This window comes from Thermobia domestica, chromosome 16 (genome assembly GCF_964235325.1).
Source record: "Thermobia domestica chromosome 16, izTheDome1.hap1.1, whole genome shotgun sequence".
NCBI classification, from domain to species: Eukaryota; Metazoa; Arthropoda; class Insecta; order Zygentoma; family Lepismatidae; genus Thermobia; species Thermobia domestica.
The window spans coordinates 33,363,484-33,382,428 of record NC_137469.1 but is presented as its reverse complement, the minus strand read 5'-3'; the positions used below and the strand labels follow the sequence as shown (position 1 = coordinate 33,382,428).

General features: G+C 35.3%; 1 protein-coding gene across 2 annotated transcripts in view; it reads right to left on the bottom strand.

The window, feature by feature from the left end:
- Positions 1–1,521: 1,521 nt before the first annotated feature.
- Tnpo (transportin 1) overlaps positions 1,522–18,945 on the bottom strand; it is a 69,970-nt gene continuing 52,546 nt past the window's right edge. Inside the window, exons 18-20 of one of the 2 annotated variants that reach the window (XM_081742264.1) lie at positions 16,421–16,595; positions 11,721–11,842; positions 1,522–5,346 (exon numbers count right to left, since the gene is read on the bottom strand). In XM_081742264.1, the coding sequence (XP_081598390.1) occupies positions 11,735–11,842; positions 16,421–16,595 (283 nt within the window). In that variant the 3' untranslated portion in view covers positions 1,522–5,346; positions 11,721–11,734. Of the gene's footprint in view, positions 5,347–11,720; positions 11,843–16,420; positions 16,596–18,945 lie in introns of those variants that run through there. The other variant, XM_081742265.1, reaches the window with a different exon arrangement.

Here is an 18,945-nt window from a genome sequence, read left to right as displayed (position 1 = left end):
TGGAAGCACGATCGGAACACAGAGAATACCCGAAGTCATTTTTTTTCATCATATTTTTACACTTTCTTAGAGGTGGGCTATTTTTAATTATTATTATACCTAAGTTTATTTTAATTTTTTTTGTTTTACAATCAAGAAACGATATGGATAACTCTCACTATATTTTTTTTTTCTTGAACGCTTGAAGACTTGCCCTTTTTCAATTATTTAGAAATCTTACGTCATGGGAATAATGATTTTTTTTTTTCGGTTACGAAGCGACAAGTCAAAATACAGAAAACTTATCCGAAATAATTTTTAAAATACACATTTTTTTTTTCAAAAAAAGAAAGCCCATGATCACGGACTCCTAAACACTAAACCACATTTTTTTTTCTCTCTTTTTACGACAAATTCTACTAGGTCTTAATGGCCCCTTGGAAATTGGTTATCACTATGTAAATATACATATATATGTAAACAATCTGGAGTAACATCCTGTGTTTTTTCAACTGCCACAGAAACTATATAATTATCACATAATAATAATAATAGCTACATTAAGTTGACCACTTTTTAGTTTAATTTTTTTAAGTACAAATTTCACATCACAGAAGTGCCAATCTTTCTAATTTCTTCTTTTACTTACACCTACTAGATTTAGGAAAACAATACAAAAAAGTAAATAAGAACCTCTCACTTAACAATAACATAGCTCATACATATATACATATTTTTTAAACCCATTGGCATGCAAAATAATCAGGCGATTGATGTTGCAAGATCGCTTAATGGGGCTTTCTATCAACAAAAAGGCATAACATTTCTCGTACCGTTTTGTAGCTAAATAAACTGTCTCTGATTAAATGATGTTTCAAAAACTACAGCCTTCACTGATGTATTAAGCACACGAATGCAACTTAATATATGCCAACAGGTTACCGAACTTTGATGGTTAATATTCGAAACACAAAATAAATACTATGAGTACTGATATAACACGCTTCAGATTCAGCTGCCTACAAAGCATGCTATAATGAATATCTTCCTCGTACAAAAGATTTGAGCAGTTACTGCTAATTATGAGATTATTTCTTAGATCCTAATACCCCAATAATCATTAACACACTACAAAAATAAGAATAATCATCATAGCAACAAAAAAATACTTTGTATTTTTTTTTTTTTTTTTACGAATATATTGAAATCGAAACAAGTATATAGGTACAAAAAAGTACGTATTTCATTAGATATACATAATGTATTTTTTTGTGTTAGTTTCCATGGCAGAAAAGAATTTCAGTAATATATTAACATGTTAATCATCATGTACACACAAAAACTCCGTATCACAGTTAGTGTCAAATCTACAAGAGGCTGAAAAGCATGCAGTTACCATTTTGCTAAACCTCCATTTTTATTTTTATTTTTTTTAAACATAAATATTTACACTCACAGCACTACGTGATACACCATCATACACACACGCGCGCGCTCAAACGAACACAAACACATCAAACACACTGTGTACAAACATTCATATTTTATTTTTTTTCTTACCCTTACAAACAAGAAAGCATCTTAAACAATACTTATCACACTATCACTACACAATAATCCACCTCAGCATGATATAAACACAACAGCACATATTTTTAAATTAATAACTATGATATATAATATATATATATATATATATTTATAATTATGTACTAAATATTCACATTTTTTCTTATCACATTTAAGCACTATCGTTCATACTAGTTAACTTATCAAGGTTTTGTTTTTTATATAAAAAACACAGTCTTTTGTGATTCAAAATCTTAATTGAAAAAAAAAATTAACTCCACTCCTTACCGAATTTAAAAAAAAAAAGTCAAAACTGATCAAAACTGACCTGACTTATAACTGCAATTTTATTAGTACATTGCTTAGTTCGGTACTGTATAGCGGGAAAAAAATCCAACTGATATTTTTTATTCTAACCATTGAGAAAACAATTTGCTTTTTTTATTTCAATTTTTCATATTAAATAACAAACAGTATAACTAACATCTTGAGCAATTTATATTTTTCATTGTTAATAAAAAAAAATAACTACTGCATAAAGCCGCAAGGCACTACGCAGACACGTCATTCACGATAACATTAAAAAAAAACAAATGTTTAAATAAATCTATTTTTTTAAAAAAAATGTTAAGCTCCAAACATAACTACAATTAATAGGTTATCTACATCTATAAACACAAGGCAGAGATAGGTATATGCAAGTAAATGTAAGGTAGCGTATTTATGTACAATTGGAAAAATGAGTTTTGAAATACATGTTAAATTATTGAAGCAGAAAAAAAAGAGACAGCAAAGTGCTAAATGTTTTTCTCAAACAACAAAACAACACTAAATCTACAACAAAATCTAATAAAATATAAGTTAAGCATATACAACGATGTACCACCATACCTTGCAATGTACTAACGAATAAGAAAGAAGCATTAAGACATTGAAACACACTGACTGTGTACCTTGAAATTCATTCTACTTTTTTTACAACTACAAATCATGCAAGTTATATCTTACCTACAGGAACTTACTTATTATAAACATGATTATCACATGACTAAGAATTAAATGGCAACATAACCATTTAGCCCCAGTTCGTTTTTGATAAAAAAAATAAATAAAAAAAGACAAGAAAACTATATCAAATGAGAAAATTAATGAACTACTTCAGGATATTCTATAATAGATTGCTGCATATTTTACCGAACTTTTTTTTTTAAATACCTGATCTTTTTTTTTAACTAGAAGACTTCTGAAACCCTACACACACAGAGAAAGAAAAAAAGAATTTATATATATATACATACATACATATATAAATTTAAATTTCTTAATAAACCTGAGAAATACACACACACACACGTGCAGTCATCATGCATTAGTTGTTACCACAACCATCACAAACAGCAAACACTACAACAGAACCTTAAATTACCAGACCAGCTGGTAGCATGCACAAAAAAAAAAAAAAATAATCATATCGATCAAGAATTATTTTTGAACTTCAAATGCACATGTCTTAACTGCTGAATTGCAGTTTTCTTCCATTTACTTTTTTTTTAAATAAAAAATATCAGTGAATCAATGCAATACATACGTTACATGTACATATCACTTAAAGCAGTGCACATGCAGAAGTTGGGAATGTGCACTAAAATACACTACTTTTTTTATTATTTTTAAATGTATCACATACTTGGAACTGAAATATTTCCTTTTTTAATGATTGTTATCACGCTACTTAAATAATGAACAAGTCGAAATTCTGAAGAATTTCTTATGTTAAACCCTGAAAACTAAAATTATTTTTTTTACTGTACTTCAGACTTAAATGTATGAAAATAGTTCATAATTATTTTTTTAATCTTTTTCATTTATTTATTTTATTCTCTATTTGAACATATGCTAAAAAACAGTACAATGTAGTATAAATGCAAAAAACACAATTTTTCACAAAAAAGAGCACTTAAAGCCAGACTTATTTGGCATAAAATGTAGTCATTCTTTTGTTTCATTAATCAAAAATGTAATAACAATACTACTACACAATTTACTTCTTTTTAATAACTTTGAAACAAACAATAGTAATAACACGTTTATTTCTTTTTCAATATAAAATGACGTCACTTTTTTTCAGGGAAAAATGGAATGACAATGAGGGACATAGGATAGAAAAAATATTAAGTCTGAAATGATCACACTACGGTATCGCACAACATGCAAGACACTTCGGAAATTTCCTTTTATTATTATTATTATTATTATTCTGAAGTTATATGTAAAACATGCATTTTTTTTGTTTTGAATTTTAAACTGTTAAGTGAACTAACACGAATGAAAAAGTACTTACACCAAAACAATTTTTTTTTTTAAAGCACAGCACAATCAGTACATGTTTTAGAGCCAATAAAAAAATGTTATTTTGTACATATGATTTACACTTAATAAGTACTACTTGCTTTATTACGGTAAGGTCTTTGATTGATAGAATATGTGAAGCATTTGACCTGATATGTCAAATTTTTATTTATTTATTTATTTTTTTAAATCAAGAATGCCAGTCACTGTACGTACATTCATCTATTTTAAATTTTATTTTTGGTTACAAATGCAGAAGAAACATTGAATACATGTCTGGAATGGCTTTTTTTTTTAATATTTGTTATTATTATTATTATTATGAACTGTACAAACAACGCTACAGAAGGCAAGGAGTTAAAGCTTGAACTCAATTCCTCTTGATGGAATTCATTTTCTTTCTTTTGTTTGTTTTTTAAAAAGAAAAAAAAATGTTTTGTAAGGCACTTCACTTACTACAAGTCAATTCTGGTGACAACATTGGGGAAGGGGTAGGAAAGCAGAAGTCCTCTTAATACGATTTTTTAAATTATTTTTCTTATCGTTAACATTTTTGCAGCTCAAACAATGGGGCGAGTGTGAACAGATATGCATTATTATTTTTTTTCTGCTTACATATGCTAAATTGGATGAAGATGAAAAACATTCATTATCCTTATATCCGAGTACGAAATTAATACTAAAAAACCTTGCTGAATAATTTTTTTAAGCTTTAGTCATTAACTTACATTGCTAGTTTATATAACTATTGTACCCTTAACATTGAGCCTTAAAGTAGACAAGACCTTATATCTGAGCCTTAAAATCTAAACTTAAAATACTCTTCTTGATTACTAATCTTTTATCTGTATTTCTCAAAAATTGAGAATATAGTGAAGTTTTTAAAATTAACTTCTTTTTTTTTATCTTTTTGTTTGTTTTTAATATTTGATGAATAAACAATGAAACCACTCGAAAAACTGCTTAAAATTACTTAAATACTTAATTTTCTTATTTTAATACAAGAAACTGCCCTTACAAATTATGATAACTACCCCTCTTGATTGTTGTATGGTTCCCTTATTTTATTTTATTTTTTCTTCAGTTTCTTAACGCTTAATAGATGCTCTATTGTTACATTATTTTCCTGTTACAACAGATGCTCTTAAAAACAATTATCTTTCCCTTCCCCTCCCGTCTTGCCCTGCCACACTGCACTCTTTGTTGTTCGCAGATGGGACGACGAAGACTCTCCACTTGATGTATTTAATGGTGTGTGGCCTCTTCACCCTGTTTTCTTTTTTCATCATTTTTATTTCTTGACCATGAAGAGTTTTGTCCACCGCTGCGTTCACACGTTTTAAGTGCAACAGTGTACATTGATATATTTCCCGGTCGTTAGTGGTTTCACCCACCCACCCTTTTTTTTGCCCTCTCTGGAAGAGTGCTGGCCATATTCCCCCTGAAGTCCTGTAAAAGATTTTTTTATAAAAAGTTTATTAAAATGGAAAGTATAATGAGTTAAAATGTAAAACAAGAACTGAAATGCAAACGTTCTACCCGGTTTTGGTGCGCAAATGAAGCTGGAACAACACAAACTGTTAATTAGGATCATGCATAATTGCCACCGGAATCGATGACCTCTTGTTATTTTGCTGGTACAAGACGAACTTAACACCGATAAAGTGAAATGAAATGAAATCTTTGAGTTTTACGTCCCACGGATATGCCCGCTAGGCTAAAGGAGACTGTGATGAGAAATGACATGAATGAACTGGTGGAATGAAGAAAATGGGAGAACCAGATAAAACCACGCACACGATATCTGTCCACCACAAAACTCACTTGGCGCGAGCTGGGATCGAACCAAGGACCCCATGCACCAGAGGTGAACGCTCTACCACTGAGGCACCACGGCCCAACCCCACCGCAATCGATTGCCTCTTATTATCTTGCTGGTACGAGATGAACCTAACGCCGATAAAAGTCGGGGTTTCAAGTCCAAGAACTGCCGTAAGAAAGTTTCCAAGCCTCCACACCATTTTTCGAACAGAACGAGTTCTGAAATACGTGAAACAAGAGATGATAATGTGTAGGCTCTAGTCCAGAGAAAAGAGTGAGCGAGCGCGGTAAAACCTCACAGCCAAAGTCAATTAATTTTTACGCGTGATGATAGCAGCAGGTGGCCTGGCGACATCATGGTGACTAACGTAACCTGCCCGCTTCGATTACATCGCTACTCGCAGTTTATCCACTATCTTTACAGTAAAGGTGGCATCACCTTCTTGGGAGAAAGTTTTAGTTCTTGAGGTCGATAGTGTCACCTCTGAAACGCGACACAAACCTGTAAGGCATGTAGGAGATTCACGTTTCGGTACACAATCCAATTCTTAGCGCCCGTGCCAATGTGTGGAGGAGGAAAAAAAAAAAAAAAGTCGATTTTACACCAGGAAAGCAAGGAAACAATTTGTGTGTCTAGCCCTTCTCATTGATTGTACTCAGCTAGTGTAGAATCCAACAAAACTAATTTTGTGGTGGAACCTAGCGGTTTGAACAGGTTTTCTACCGTTGCCCTCTGTACCTGGGAAGTTTATACTGATTTTGTTACGGTTGCTTTCGTATGTTTCTTATGGTTTAGTGAAAATTCTTTTCGAAAAAATCCTAGACGTCCAGATTATTGCAATCTTGACAGCAGCTCCTTCTGTCCTTGAAATTTTCGAAACCAGCGACAACATGCTATCGTCAACTGCCGAATGTTGCTGCGTCGCAATACTACCTTTATCAGTCAACAAGTAAGCTGTATCTGATGTGTTCTTACTATTGTGCTGCCAAAATGTCTTGATCCGTGGCAAAAATGCGAATTAAAGCTCACACCCTCACACATCCATGCGCAGGGCTAATAAGGGTTCAGCTGTTGCCAAGCGAGAGAAAGGGAGTGGACTTCCTTCAGCTGATAGCAGCGCTTAGAATGGAAGACTAGGTGTCAAGTCAAGGTGGTATATCTATAGCTTGCATTTCGCCCACCTACTATCCCCGAAGAGCTTCTCGTCCGTACTCCTGCCTATTTGCTACTCAGTTTCCCCGGATTACGAGACGACCTATTCACGAAATTCATTAAACGGTGATCTGTCAAAAACGGGTAGAACTCTTGCACGTACCCAATAAATAAGGCCCGGATTTTTATGTAAAAACCATTCTTTTCCAAACACGTACATGCCCAAAACAAATATATTTTTTTTTTTAATTAAGTCTGCAAGTGTAAATTACAAATTTTATTTCACATAAAAATACATATTTTTAATAATTTTCCGCTGTTTTATTCTAAATTTCACAACTTTCTTTCGCTCGAAAGAAATTAACATAGGGAAAAGAATAGGCTACATAAATATATCCATCGTATTTACAAGCAATTTTCCACTTGTAGAAACAGCGTCGTCATAAATTCTGCTTATCAGCGCTGGGGTTACTTGTGCCAAACAAAGAATTTCTAAAACGCTTTGTGCTTTGAAGCCAAAACTGAGGAGAGGATGAGTGACCGTAGGTGTAGGTGAAGGGGAAGTAATCGTAGGCACAGCAATGCTAGCCTTTGAAGAACTTTCAGTTACAAATCACGTGACAATTGCCAGACAGTTCGATGAATCTTTGCACATTTTGTGGCCGAATGCTGTGAAATACGACCATGTTCGGCTTTTTTTTAATGATTGTGCTCCTTATATGAGGAAAGCTAGTAAAGCTCTTTTCATATGCTACCCTAACATGATTCACGTGACATGTGTCGTACACACCCTACATCGATTGCGTAAAAGAAATCCGAACCCTTTATTCTACAGTGGACAGGTTAATGGCAAACGGGGAAATATTTTCGTAAAACCGTAAACTAGAATTGAGCTTTTCAAAGAAATAAATCCCAATCTTTCACTTGCTCCAACACCCGTAATCACGCGGTCGATACCTGGCTTAATGTGGATCATTTTGAAGCATTTGTATCTGTAGTAACTAAACTAAACCCAGACGATGGTTCATCCTTTTAGTAAGTGGCAGTTGCTTGAAATGTGACTTAGTTTTCATATCTCCCAACTTTGGTTTCTTGACTCACTCTATAAAGAAACTAGAAACTACGGAATATTTATTGAGTACTTCGGGTAAAAAAAAAATAAAAAATAAAAAAAAATAGAGTGCGTTGTAAGAAAGTTGAATGTTCTTTCTGCTTCGAAAGCTGAAGTCGTAAGAAAAAGAATTTAAGGATTTGTTTGAGAAAAACTGTCTATTAAACCCTATATATAATATCTGAAGTATGGGAAGGCCAAAATATAAGTGAGGTACTTGGTGTGAATAGTCGTAATATGTCCCTTTTCAAATAAGCTAAGTTAACATCGTGTGATGTAGAACGTCCCTTTTCTCAATATAAGGCATTATTCCGTGGCAATAGACATGGCTTTACGATGGACAATTTGGAAAAGACGTTAGTTATTCAGTGCAATGCCCATGGAACTTTGACATCTGATCAATAGGAGCTATTGGTGAGTACCAGTATTTATTTTTTTTTATGTTGGGCGTTTTCCCGTATTTTTCCTTATTTTTTATTAAATATTTTCTTAATTTTTAGCAAATATTTTTTTCATTTTTTTGCACATAAAAATAAATATTTTACAGTTTTTTAGCACATAAAAATCCGGACCCTACCAATAAATAATAAAATAAACTTCAACACCCTATACTATAAATTCACGGATCCCATAAGTAACTCTCCAAAATGAAATCAAAATTACACTCAAAAACTGAGACTTGTTCCGAATTCTCATAATTTACATGTTAATTCTATACAACAACAAAGTTAAGAATGGAATCAAAAATTACCCAAAGGAAACTTCAACTTTTCACAATTAACAATTTAAAATGGCAAGTAAGGAAACTGGGAGGAAAGACATTTTTGATTAAGTCAATTGTATTTCTTCTACCATATAACAAATATGCTTAAAACTAGGTATTATCCATGAACAAAGGCTGATGGCTGTGCAGATAAATGTATTAGATACACCAATTGCCAGATTTAGATTCACGAGCACTTTAACCGCAGCTCCAAGATATATGAACACTAAAATACCACCGCTTCTGGATACGGGGATTAGCCGAAGTCTTAAATCGGACACACTCAGTGGAATTTAACACTTCTTCCACGGAAAATCGAACAATTACCACGCACACAGAAACTGTATGCTTTATCCTCCTGGCATCAAAATTAATATGCCATTGAAAAAAAGCAGAAATATTTAATGCAATGCGTTGATAAGCAAGTACAGTGAAGTAAAAGGTTTATATGAAATGCTGTTATGGAATGAAGGATACATCTGAATGCAAGTAATGTGTGTAATCTTTAATAATAAAAAAAAAATAATATGTATATCAGTCTATCATCAGTTAACTTTACCAAATTTAAGCGCGTACGAAGCCATTTTTATATTTTCGGCTCGAGGAGATTTGCGGGGGAAATGAAAATTGATGCAAGTTTCTAGCAGTTTCTAGGAACACCTAGCCTGTGTGCAACCCACATTACATTTTGCTTGTGTGGCCTTACATAATATCATAGGATAAATATCCAGGAATGTAATGGTTGGGGAGAACTCCTTAAGGACCTTTTTTTTTTTTTTTTTATCCGAGTTCTGAATCTGAGACCGGGAACGACGGGTGCTTACAGCTATTCTTGAATAAATTAATGTTCTTGTGATTTGGAGTATCTCTAGCTTCCTACTTCAAAGTACTACTACTTCCCGCCGTCAATTGTCACTATTAATCCAACAAATATTTGTTACGCATATAAACAAACAAAAACACAATACCAGATAATACCAAGAGTATATGTTTACTGTAACTAATCTAACTGGTGTTAGCTGTAACGTTTTCTTACGACACAGCATGGACAATGATAGCAACACACTAATTCAAGTGGGAAGGTATTTGTGAGGCGTCCGTGCTAGTGGTACTCGATTGATGTTGTCACGGTTAGAGATCTCTGAAATGCAAAGCAATTAGTTGAGTGGAGACAGATGAGACAGGCAAAAATATTCAGTGAGAACATCCCTAAGATTGTGTCACATTTATCGAAACGATATCGATAAACAGATTACGGTTTCCGAGGATGCGCTAAGATCACACAAAGCTCATAAATCTATGATGACCATTATCTAACTTCAACTGTCAGTCACCATCCCACCCTACTCGCATGTCAATGGCTTCAGGGTTTCTGTGGCCATTAGGTGAACTATATCAACAGCGTTGACTGGACTCAGATTCAGTCTGCAAGATCGTTTCCCAATTTGTACTCACCTTACGAGAGAATCAAACACAACATACCATAGGTATAAAATCAGAAAAATAAATCATTGGCGAGGGGGGGGGGTAGTTTGCTGGTGTGGAGTAGTAGTATCCATCTGACTGTATACTGGAATAACATACATGGCAATTTCGCGGTGCTGTTGATCTCAAATTTTTTTTATAACGATAACGTTCATTTACATTAGAGCTGATCTCATTAACAAGGATACTGCTTTTATGGAATGTCAAACCATATCTTCCAACCTACATCGGATCGAAAATGTGTGGGAATGCCTTAGCCAGCCACATAGCAGACCGCCATCCTCATCCCACAACTTTATGGCAATTAAAGATATCTGCTTCCTGTTCACAAATATCCTCAATAATCTTATTTTGAGTAAGGATCACCGTTACAGAAGTTAGTGGTAAGCACACCTCTTATTAACTGAAGCTATTTCATAATTTGCGACAGCTTGTCTACGCAAACCCACTTTTTGTGATCCAAGTATACTTTTTTATAATGTCGTTTTGCTTATGTTTTACTGTCACAAGTTTATTTCATTTCGTGCTAATTGTCATGCAACACATTTAGTGTATTCACAACAAAACACCCTGTTTTTTTTTTTTTTTTTTTTTTTTTTTATTTCATTAAGTCTGCACAATCACTACTACGTACATCGTCACCACTAAACTTCAGGAGGAGATCCCTTATAATAAACATGAAAGTTGAAAAATTCTTGTTGTCAAAGCTGTAAGTTGACGAAAAATACAGCAAATTAGTTTATATACCAGTTCAACTTTAACATGATGAGATCTAGCTCAAGAAATTATAGAGATTAGTACTAGTATACATATTTGAAAATTGTGCTGTACCTACACAATGGATTTATGAGGTTGAGCCGGCCATACCTTCTGAAATCTGTTGTGCTGCTACCATACAAATCAACATATGAATATTTTGATAATACCTGTACTAGTTTCTTTATAATAGTTTCTTAGATCGCTTCAGCAATAATGCATACTTCTCCAAGTACAGCGCATCAGAAACTTGCTATTATTATTTTAAACTTAAAAAAGTTTGACTTCGAGAGGCGGCCTTTTTAGGACAGACTTTACTAGAATTTTCCTTTACTTATTCGGAAAAAATCACCTTACGAAATTTGGTGGTTAGGATTAGGAATTATATTTCTGGGCATTCAGCATCTATGGCCATGTTAGCCCGTCACATATGAGGGATGATCTCCCTCGACGTTCACACTACCCGGAAAATAAGAAAGGAAGAAAGGAAATGGGAAGGAAGGAAGCGGCCTGGGATCATTCCGTTAGGTACCATACCGGCATTTGCCCGGTGTGAATGAGGAAAACCAGGAAAAAATTCACTCAGGATAATTAGCTTGAAAAAGCTGTTATACTTTTCCGACTGAGTGTCCCCACCGGAAATCGAACCCGGAACCGAATTTGGTGGTGGTGGACCCTCCCGATCTGAAAATTCAATGCTCATGTTGAAATGTGACACTTCCCTATAAACTTACCTTAAAAAGGACTTTCACACACCATACATGGTAGCGAGACGTTCCTTCAGCTGCGGGGGGAATTGATCTGAGAAACGTTTCCAGTTTTCCTCGCCTACCTGGTTCTTGAATCCATGTAAGATCTGAAATTTGATTACACACATTATAAAACATAACTGATACATTCGTTACCACCAAGTACAAAATAATTATATGATGATATCAACTCATTTATTTTATTCCTATATGGGCATCGTCCGTCTATCTTGGCGCCTGCCACCATGTAATAAATAGAGCTTTCTGCACGCAAGTAATAAGTGTACTACTTCGAAATTGGACACGTAGTTTTACAAGTGCAATATGGACGAAACTTTAGTTTAAATATTTACTCTCTGAAAAACATATCCAAACCTTCTACACGTAAATATTTCAATTATATTATACCACAACACAGATTGTCCATGTAACCAGTACTACTTATTTATAATTGATCTGTATAAACATGCTTCGGACAATATGTACACAATTTTTTTCTCACCAAACCTCAAGTGGACTTGCATCCAAGTAGTGCTGCTTCTTTATCCAGTAAACATTTTTAACTGCTATTTTTACTTTCTGTCGTTAACCGAATTTGAAATACGAGAAAAGATGATTGAAAATTCTTATAGTTTGAGAAAATATATTGAAAAACCAGAGAATTTTATTCATTTAGTAATAATTACATTAAGTTATCAAGGAAGAATATTTTAGTATGCAGTGTTATTGTTTAAAATAAAAGACGTATTAATTTTTAAGCAGATTTGGAGATATAACTGTTCAACATTGGCACGTTAAAGGGTGCTGAGAAATATTAACTATTATTGAGATATGATTTATTGTTCGTATTGATTAACTACTTGAAGGATGGAAAGGACAAATTAAAAATTACAAGCTTCGATATCAATACCTGTCAAGTCTACTGTACTTTCCCCTCGACAATTTGCGAAAGTAATTGAAATATGCTGATTAATTCCGTATTTCGTTGCTGATCGCACATGCGAAAGGTTTTTCGAGGCCGTGTCATATACTTCAACATCAGAAACGCACAACTGGACCCTCTTGGCCCGAGAAGTTCAAAGAAGAAATGTATTTGAATCAAAAGAGAAAGCAAAGCACGCTTACACTACGTCACAATAAAAAAAAAAAAAAAAAAAATATTTTGCAAATCTCAAATTCTGGTCTTTACCGAACGAAGCAAGTGAATAGAAAGCGGCTATCATTTGGTAAAACGGATTATTTTACTCATAATTTGTAGCGACGTACAAAGTGTCGGGAAAAAAAGTTTTACTTATAGCAAGAAATTCAATCAGAACTTCATGTTGTCTATTACATAGTACGGAGTTCTCACATAAGTATTTCTCATTTAGAATAAATAAAATCTGACCATTCCCACGGATGCAACGACGTCTACCTAGAAGAAACTTGTGTAACAATAGCATATGCCACACATCAACTGATTCAACAATGCTGACAACTGTGCAAGTACATCTACAGATAATAACGGGGAAAAGAGATGGTTATACATTGTGGTGGTCGATCAGTTTCATTACAAATAAGTCACTGATGCTCTTCGCAATTTCATGGGCCAAAGATCGATGACCGTTGATTTGAAAACTTCAGTATACTGATTGCAAGTTTTAATTTGGTAGTGTGTATATCAGATTTTCTTACTGTGTGTAGTAAGAACTGATATTAGCTCATTCCGTAAGTAAATGTAATTTTTCCGCTGACCGCTGCAATGACGGCATCTGACGAGCGAAGTAGACATCATATGCCAAAGGTGTGTCATATAGGGCATTTTATTGTGCAGTAGTGTATAGAAGGAGATTGGTCTACTACATGTTTTAGTATTGTGGCTTGTGTTTGATCATAGCAGTGTTTGAGGACCACTACGGCATGTCATGCTCTATGAATTTCACCAGTGACATTCAGCCAGCCAGCGGCACGAAACATCAATGCCGTATATGGTCAAGGTGCTATGAATGTGTGGAAGCGCCAGTGGTGGTTCCAGAGGTCTCCGTCTGGGAACACCAAACTCGCTGATAAACCGCGAGAAGGGAGACCTGTGCAGCTGGACAATGATGTCCTGCAAGCATCTAATGCAAACTGTTGAAGAATTGGCCAGCGAATTCCATATTATCATTCGTTGTGTATCATCTGCAAGACCTTAAGTACATGTCGAAACTACGTAAATGGGTACCCCATGCATTAACACCTCAACAGAAGCAGCAGAGAGTGAACATTTGCAGTTCCTGCTCACACGTCAGAGTGGTGAGCCATTTATGAACGAATGGTATTAGGGAATGAAAAGTGAGTCCTCTACCATAACATTACATAAATGTCAGTGGGTACCTTAAGGAAGGGGGTGCAGAGACTGTGCCAAAAATGTCTGTCCGTGGGAAAACCCAGTTTGAACTCTTGCCCTGTAACCAATCAATGTGTATATCTACTCTCAGCAGTTTATACACCTACAGACTACATTGTTGGAGAAATGTCAGGCTTTGGTTCGTCGCAAGGGTGTGCTCATCTACGGTGATAATGCGCGCCCACACACGTGAAGGTTTTATACTACGATTAAGGAATGTGGCTCGGAGAAAATTCCCGGCGTTTTCACCAGACTTTGCACCAATAGACTACTGTCTTTTTCGCAGCCTGCAAAACCACTTTTCCGGGAAAACAATGCAAGATAAGAATGACGAGCGACGAACAGCAACAGAGTCCTTTGCCTTCAAAATTGGTGACTTTTTTCAGTCAGGGACTCAACTACGCGGCAGTATTGTGAAGTCCGATGGAGATCATTTTCCTGATTAGCGGTAGTGTTCCAGGAAGTTACCGTGATTTTCCTCACAACGCAAAAATATGACATTAAACTGCGCGACCTTGTAACTACAACTATCAAAAACCACTTATGTAATATAAAAACAGTGAAAGCAAACCATTTTCTGTAACTACATTATTTTAAGCAGTACCAAAGTTTAAGCAGTACCCATGTTTTTCATATCTCCAGAACGAACTGATATATCAAATTCCCATAAGAACCATAATGATCTTTAGATTCATTCTAAACCATTTGTGTGGTTGAATGTGATATTTACGAGGCGTATGTCAAAAAACGGTATTTTTTACGCATGGTTGGCAACTGATGAAGTTGAGCATGCGCAGGAACATGCTTTAGTAGTCTGTGCTTGTAACAGAGGTAGAATTATCCGAGTCGAGTTGCGAACAGCAATAAGGTAAAATGGCTGCCTTAAGGGTCTTCACTACAGCGAAGTTAAACTACCGCTAATTTTAAAGTTTTTCTGTAATATCTTCAAAACAAATAAAAAATATTCGAAAACCAGAAACGTACTGAACTAGACAATACGATTTTGCATGTGATACCTTTATCACAATTCACCTTTCTGCCTTTGGTATGCCGCTATTTACAGAACCCGCAAAAAATGCTAAATCTATTTATAGTTGCTAATCGAAAGCAGATAGATGAGTTGTAATAACGGTATCACATGCAAAATCGTATTGTCTAGTTCACTACGTTTCTGCTTTTCTAATATTTTTATTTGTTTTGAAGATACTACAGAAAAACTAAAATTAGCGGTAGTTTAATTTCGCTGTAGTGAAGACCCTTAATACAAAATCCCGTCAAATGTGATACGCTTCCGATTTCTGAACGTCAAAAGACATTTATCGGGAATTGTGTGCCATTTACGGACCGATAGTAATGAGTGACGGGAAGGTCAGACAATGATGTAGTTTCGGGAAGGGTGTTCAAATGTTTATGACGATGAGCGTAGCAGAAGGTCTCGCATTCAGACGAACGATCCGGTGCAAACGTTAACTAAAAAATACGATCCAATCGTTGGTTCACAATAACTAAACTCGCCAGAGAGTTTCCTGAAACGTCTCAGAAAACACGGCATCGAATTGTAACTGACAAGTGGGTTATCACAAACTGTGTGAAGTGGGTGCAAAAATGCTGACCCCACAGACCAACAAAGAGCAAAGAATGAGAGGCAGGTGATTTTTTTGGCTCACTGGGGGAAAGATGGTCTCGCACATTGACGAAGAATGAAACCTGGATATCGTACGCCACTGAAGAATCGAAGCAGCAGTCAATGCAATGGCGGTATCCTGGTTCTCTTAAAATGAAGAAATTTAAACAAATACTATCAGTTAACAAAATCATGCCTGGGTTTTGCGACCATGAGGTTTGATTCTCGCAGAATTCTTGGAACCACGACCAACAACTACAGTAGATGTGTACTGCCGAACACTGAATAATCTGCGACGTGCCATCCACAATCGGAGGAGAGGAATTCATGATCTATGACAACGCCCGCTCACACACAGCTGCTCGTACTGTTGAGTCAATTCAAAGATTTTGATAGGAATTACTCAATTATTCTCTTTACAGTGCCGACCTTGCCCCCAGCGATTTTTTTCTTTTTCTTCACCTGAAAAAGTGATCTACATTCGTAAAAAAAGAAACTTTCACTTTAAAAGCATGTTCTATGCTGTTAAGGTAACCATTAACTCTTTTACTGGTTCTAGACACACACTGTTCCAAAACTACTGGAGCTCCAAGTATCTTGGATAGTAAAAATCTCTTACAAATACGAAACCAATGAGCTCCATTGCCTCGCCCCCTTCCAATGCGTTCAGACTCCAACACCAACTATACTTACTTTCTGAAACATTTCCTTCAAATCTGGTTTAGGATTAACCCACGATGCCACAGCATCACAGAAGAAAATGAAATCCGGCACCACGCCACCTGGATTCACGGTGATCATTTGACACATTCCACGAAATGCGCTATCCTTTTCTTCATTATCACGAATATTTCTTAAAGAAGTGCACCTTGAATTTAGAAAGAAAAGTAATTTTGAAAAAACACAAAGTTTTGGTCATATCTGTCAAAATTAAAAGAATTAAAATTAATAATGGCCGTAATATTCTTTTTGAGGAAAAGTAAAGATTTAAAACTTTATTCTTTTTTCAAAAAAATAATGACAATGAAAACATTAAATAATAAATTTATTACGTGCAAGTCGACCATGGCTTGAGCGCGTGTGACCGCATGTGAAGTTATATAATACCTTCTTGATAAGTTACCAATTACGTGATATTCAAATAGTAGTATGACTGTCATTTCACTAAAATTGTTAAGTCACGTCCACTTGTGGCACAACTTTTTCCTCTGTTATTTTTGGATGCCTTACATTGTTGATACGTAATGTACCATAATCTCCCTAATACACATTATAAGGCAACTGATTCTACCTCCTCTCTGAATGTTGCAACGGTAGTGATGTCTTCGCAACTGTTTCCTAAGTTCAAAGAAAGAGCAACAAATCTGTTGGGTTGGCTAAAATATATTGAGCCTTTGGAGGTCAAAATTGAGAATAAATTTACTATTATTTGAAATTAACATTATGAAACCATGTATGCGCAATTTTGGCCAATGACCTACCATTTTTCCGGCAATACCATAGTCCCATTGGTACAGATCTTCTGTGGTTTCTAGTGTATATATATATATATATATATATATATATATATATATATATATAATGTGGCATGTACTTTTCGAAGGCCTGTTTTGAAACTAACTTGACACCATTTAGGGAGTTCTGCAGAGACTGAAATCAATTATAGTCGGACGGTGACAAGTCCAGGCTATACGGTAGATGCATCAAAACAACCAAGCCACGTTCTCTCATTTCCCGAGGTCATTAAACCTTCCTGTGTGGGCTTTGTCACAGGCTATAGTTGTTGTCCTAGGTTATCTAGTTTTAATTAGTCATGATTAATCACTTCAGAAGTGGCTCAAGTTTGTTACGTTTCAGTAAAGTTGAGTTGACTTTAGTTTAGCGTCTCTTTCAGCAGCGAGGGCTGTATGAGACGTGGACCTACTGATTAACGTGGAATCCGAACATGAGTTCCCGCCGGAAATCGAACCCGGGTCTCCCACGTTAACCGCTTAGCCACAAGGGAGCTCACGTTTCAGTAGGGATTCGCAGATAGAAATTCGATGGAGTAAATGACTGAGTTAGCTCATATCGTTGAGCCTCATTTTGTAGCCAACTTTGTCCAAATATATACAGGGTGTAACATAAATGAATGGCCAAAAAAAAAAAAAAAAGTGACGAGGTGATTGCGGACATCAAAATAAGTAAAAATGTTCCTATAAACATGGGTCCGATGCTGCTTCGTTTCCGAGATACAGGGTATTCAAATATCGATTCCCTCCAACAGCGAAAGTTAATGGAAATGTTCAATATTAAAGGAATAATAAAATCAAGTGGAATTATGCCTGTACAGGTACATTTACACTGACATGGAGAATGAAACTAATCAACATTTGCTGTTATTGTGTTCGTCAGCGTTGCCAACCTGGTACAAAGTGTTATGTTTCCAAATAGTACTCAGAAACGAAGTGACATCGGACCCATGTTTATAGGAACATTTTTACTTATTTGGATGTCCGCAATCACCTCGTCACTTTTGGCCATGCATTTATGTTACATCCTATATTGGTAGAATGAGAAAGTGGGAGGAAATAGGAATACCCTGAGAAAACTTACAGTCACGATGCTGTCAACCACAAACTATCTCCAAATTGTTTAATACTATTTGGTGATGGATGTTTAGTTTATTGGCAATGTCATGACTCCTTACGTGCCAGTCCTGCTCGGCTTTTATCAGAATATCGTTCACTTTTTCTCTGATTGGTCGCCCACTGCGGAAGCATCTTGGACATTGAAACTTCCAGAACGAAAGCAACTAAACAATCTTTTGGAGGTTGCTTTTGCTAGCGTATCTTGCACATAAACAGCACATTTTTTTTCACGGGCTTGCGCAGCATTTGTGTTTATGGAAATAAAATTGTACACTGTAGCGCATATTTGCAGGTGCAATATCTTACGTCTAATTATAAGAATATCAACACTAGCTTGTCAAATTATGTTAGGTCTGACTTGAACCCCTGCGACCCAAATATCCTGTGATTTAGGATACTAATATCATCTCACGCGCAAAAGGCTTACTGCTTTATTGAGACTACCTGATATTGCCGAAAGACATGTCTCAATCGATAAATCATATCGAACTAACACAATTACATGCTTGAGGATAAATTCTTATGCGCAATATTCGAGAAAATCGATTTTTTTTTATGGCGCAGAAAAATATGTCGTTCTTTGCGAAA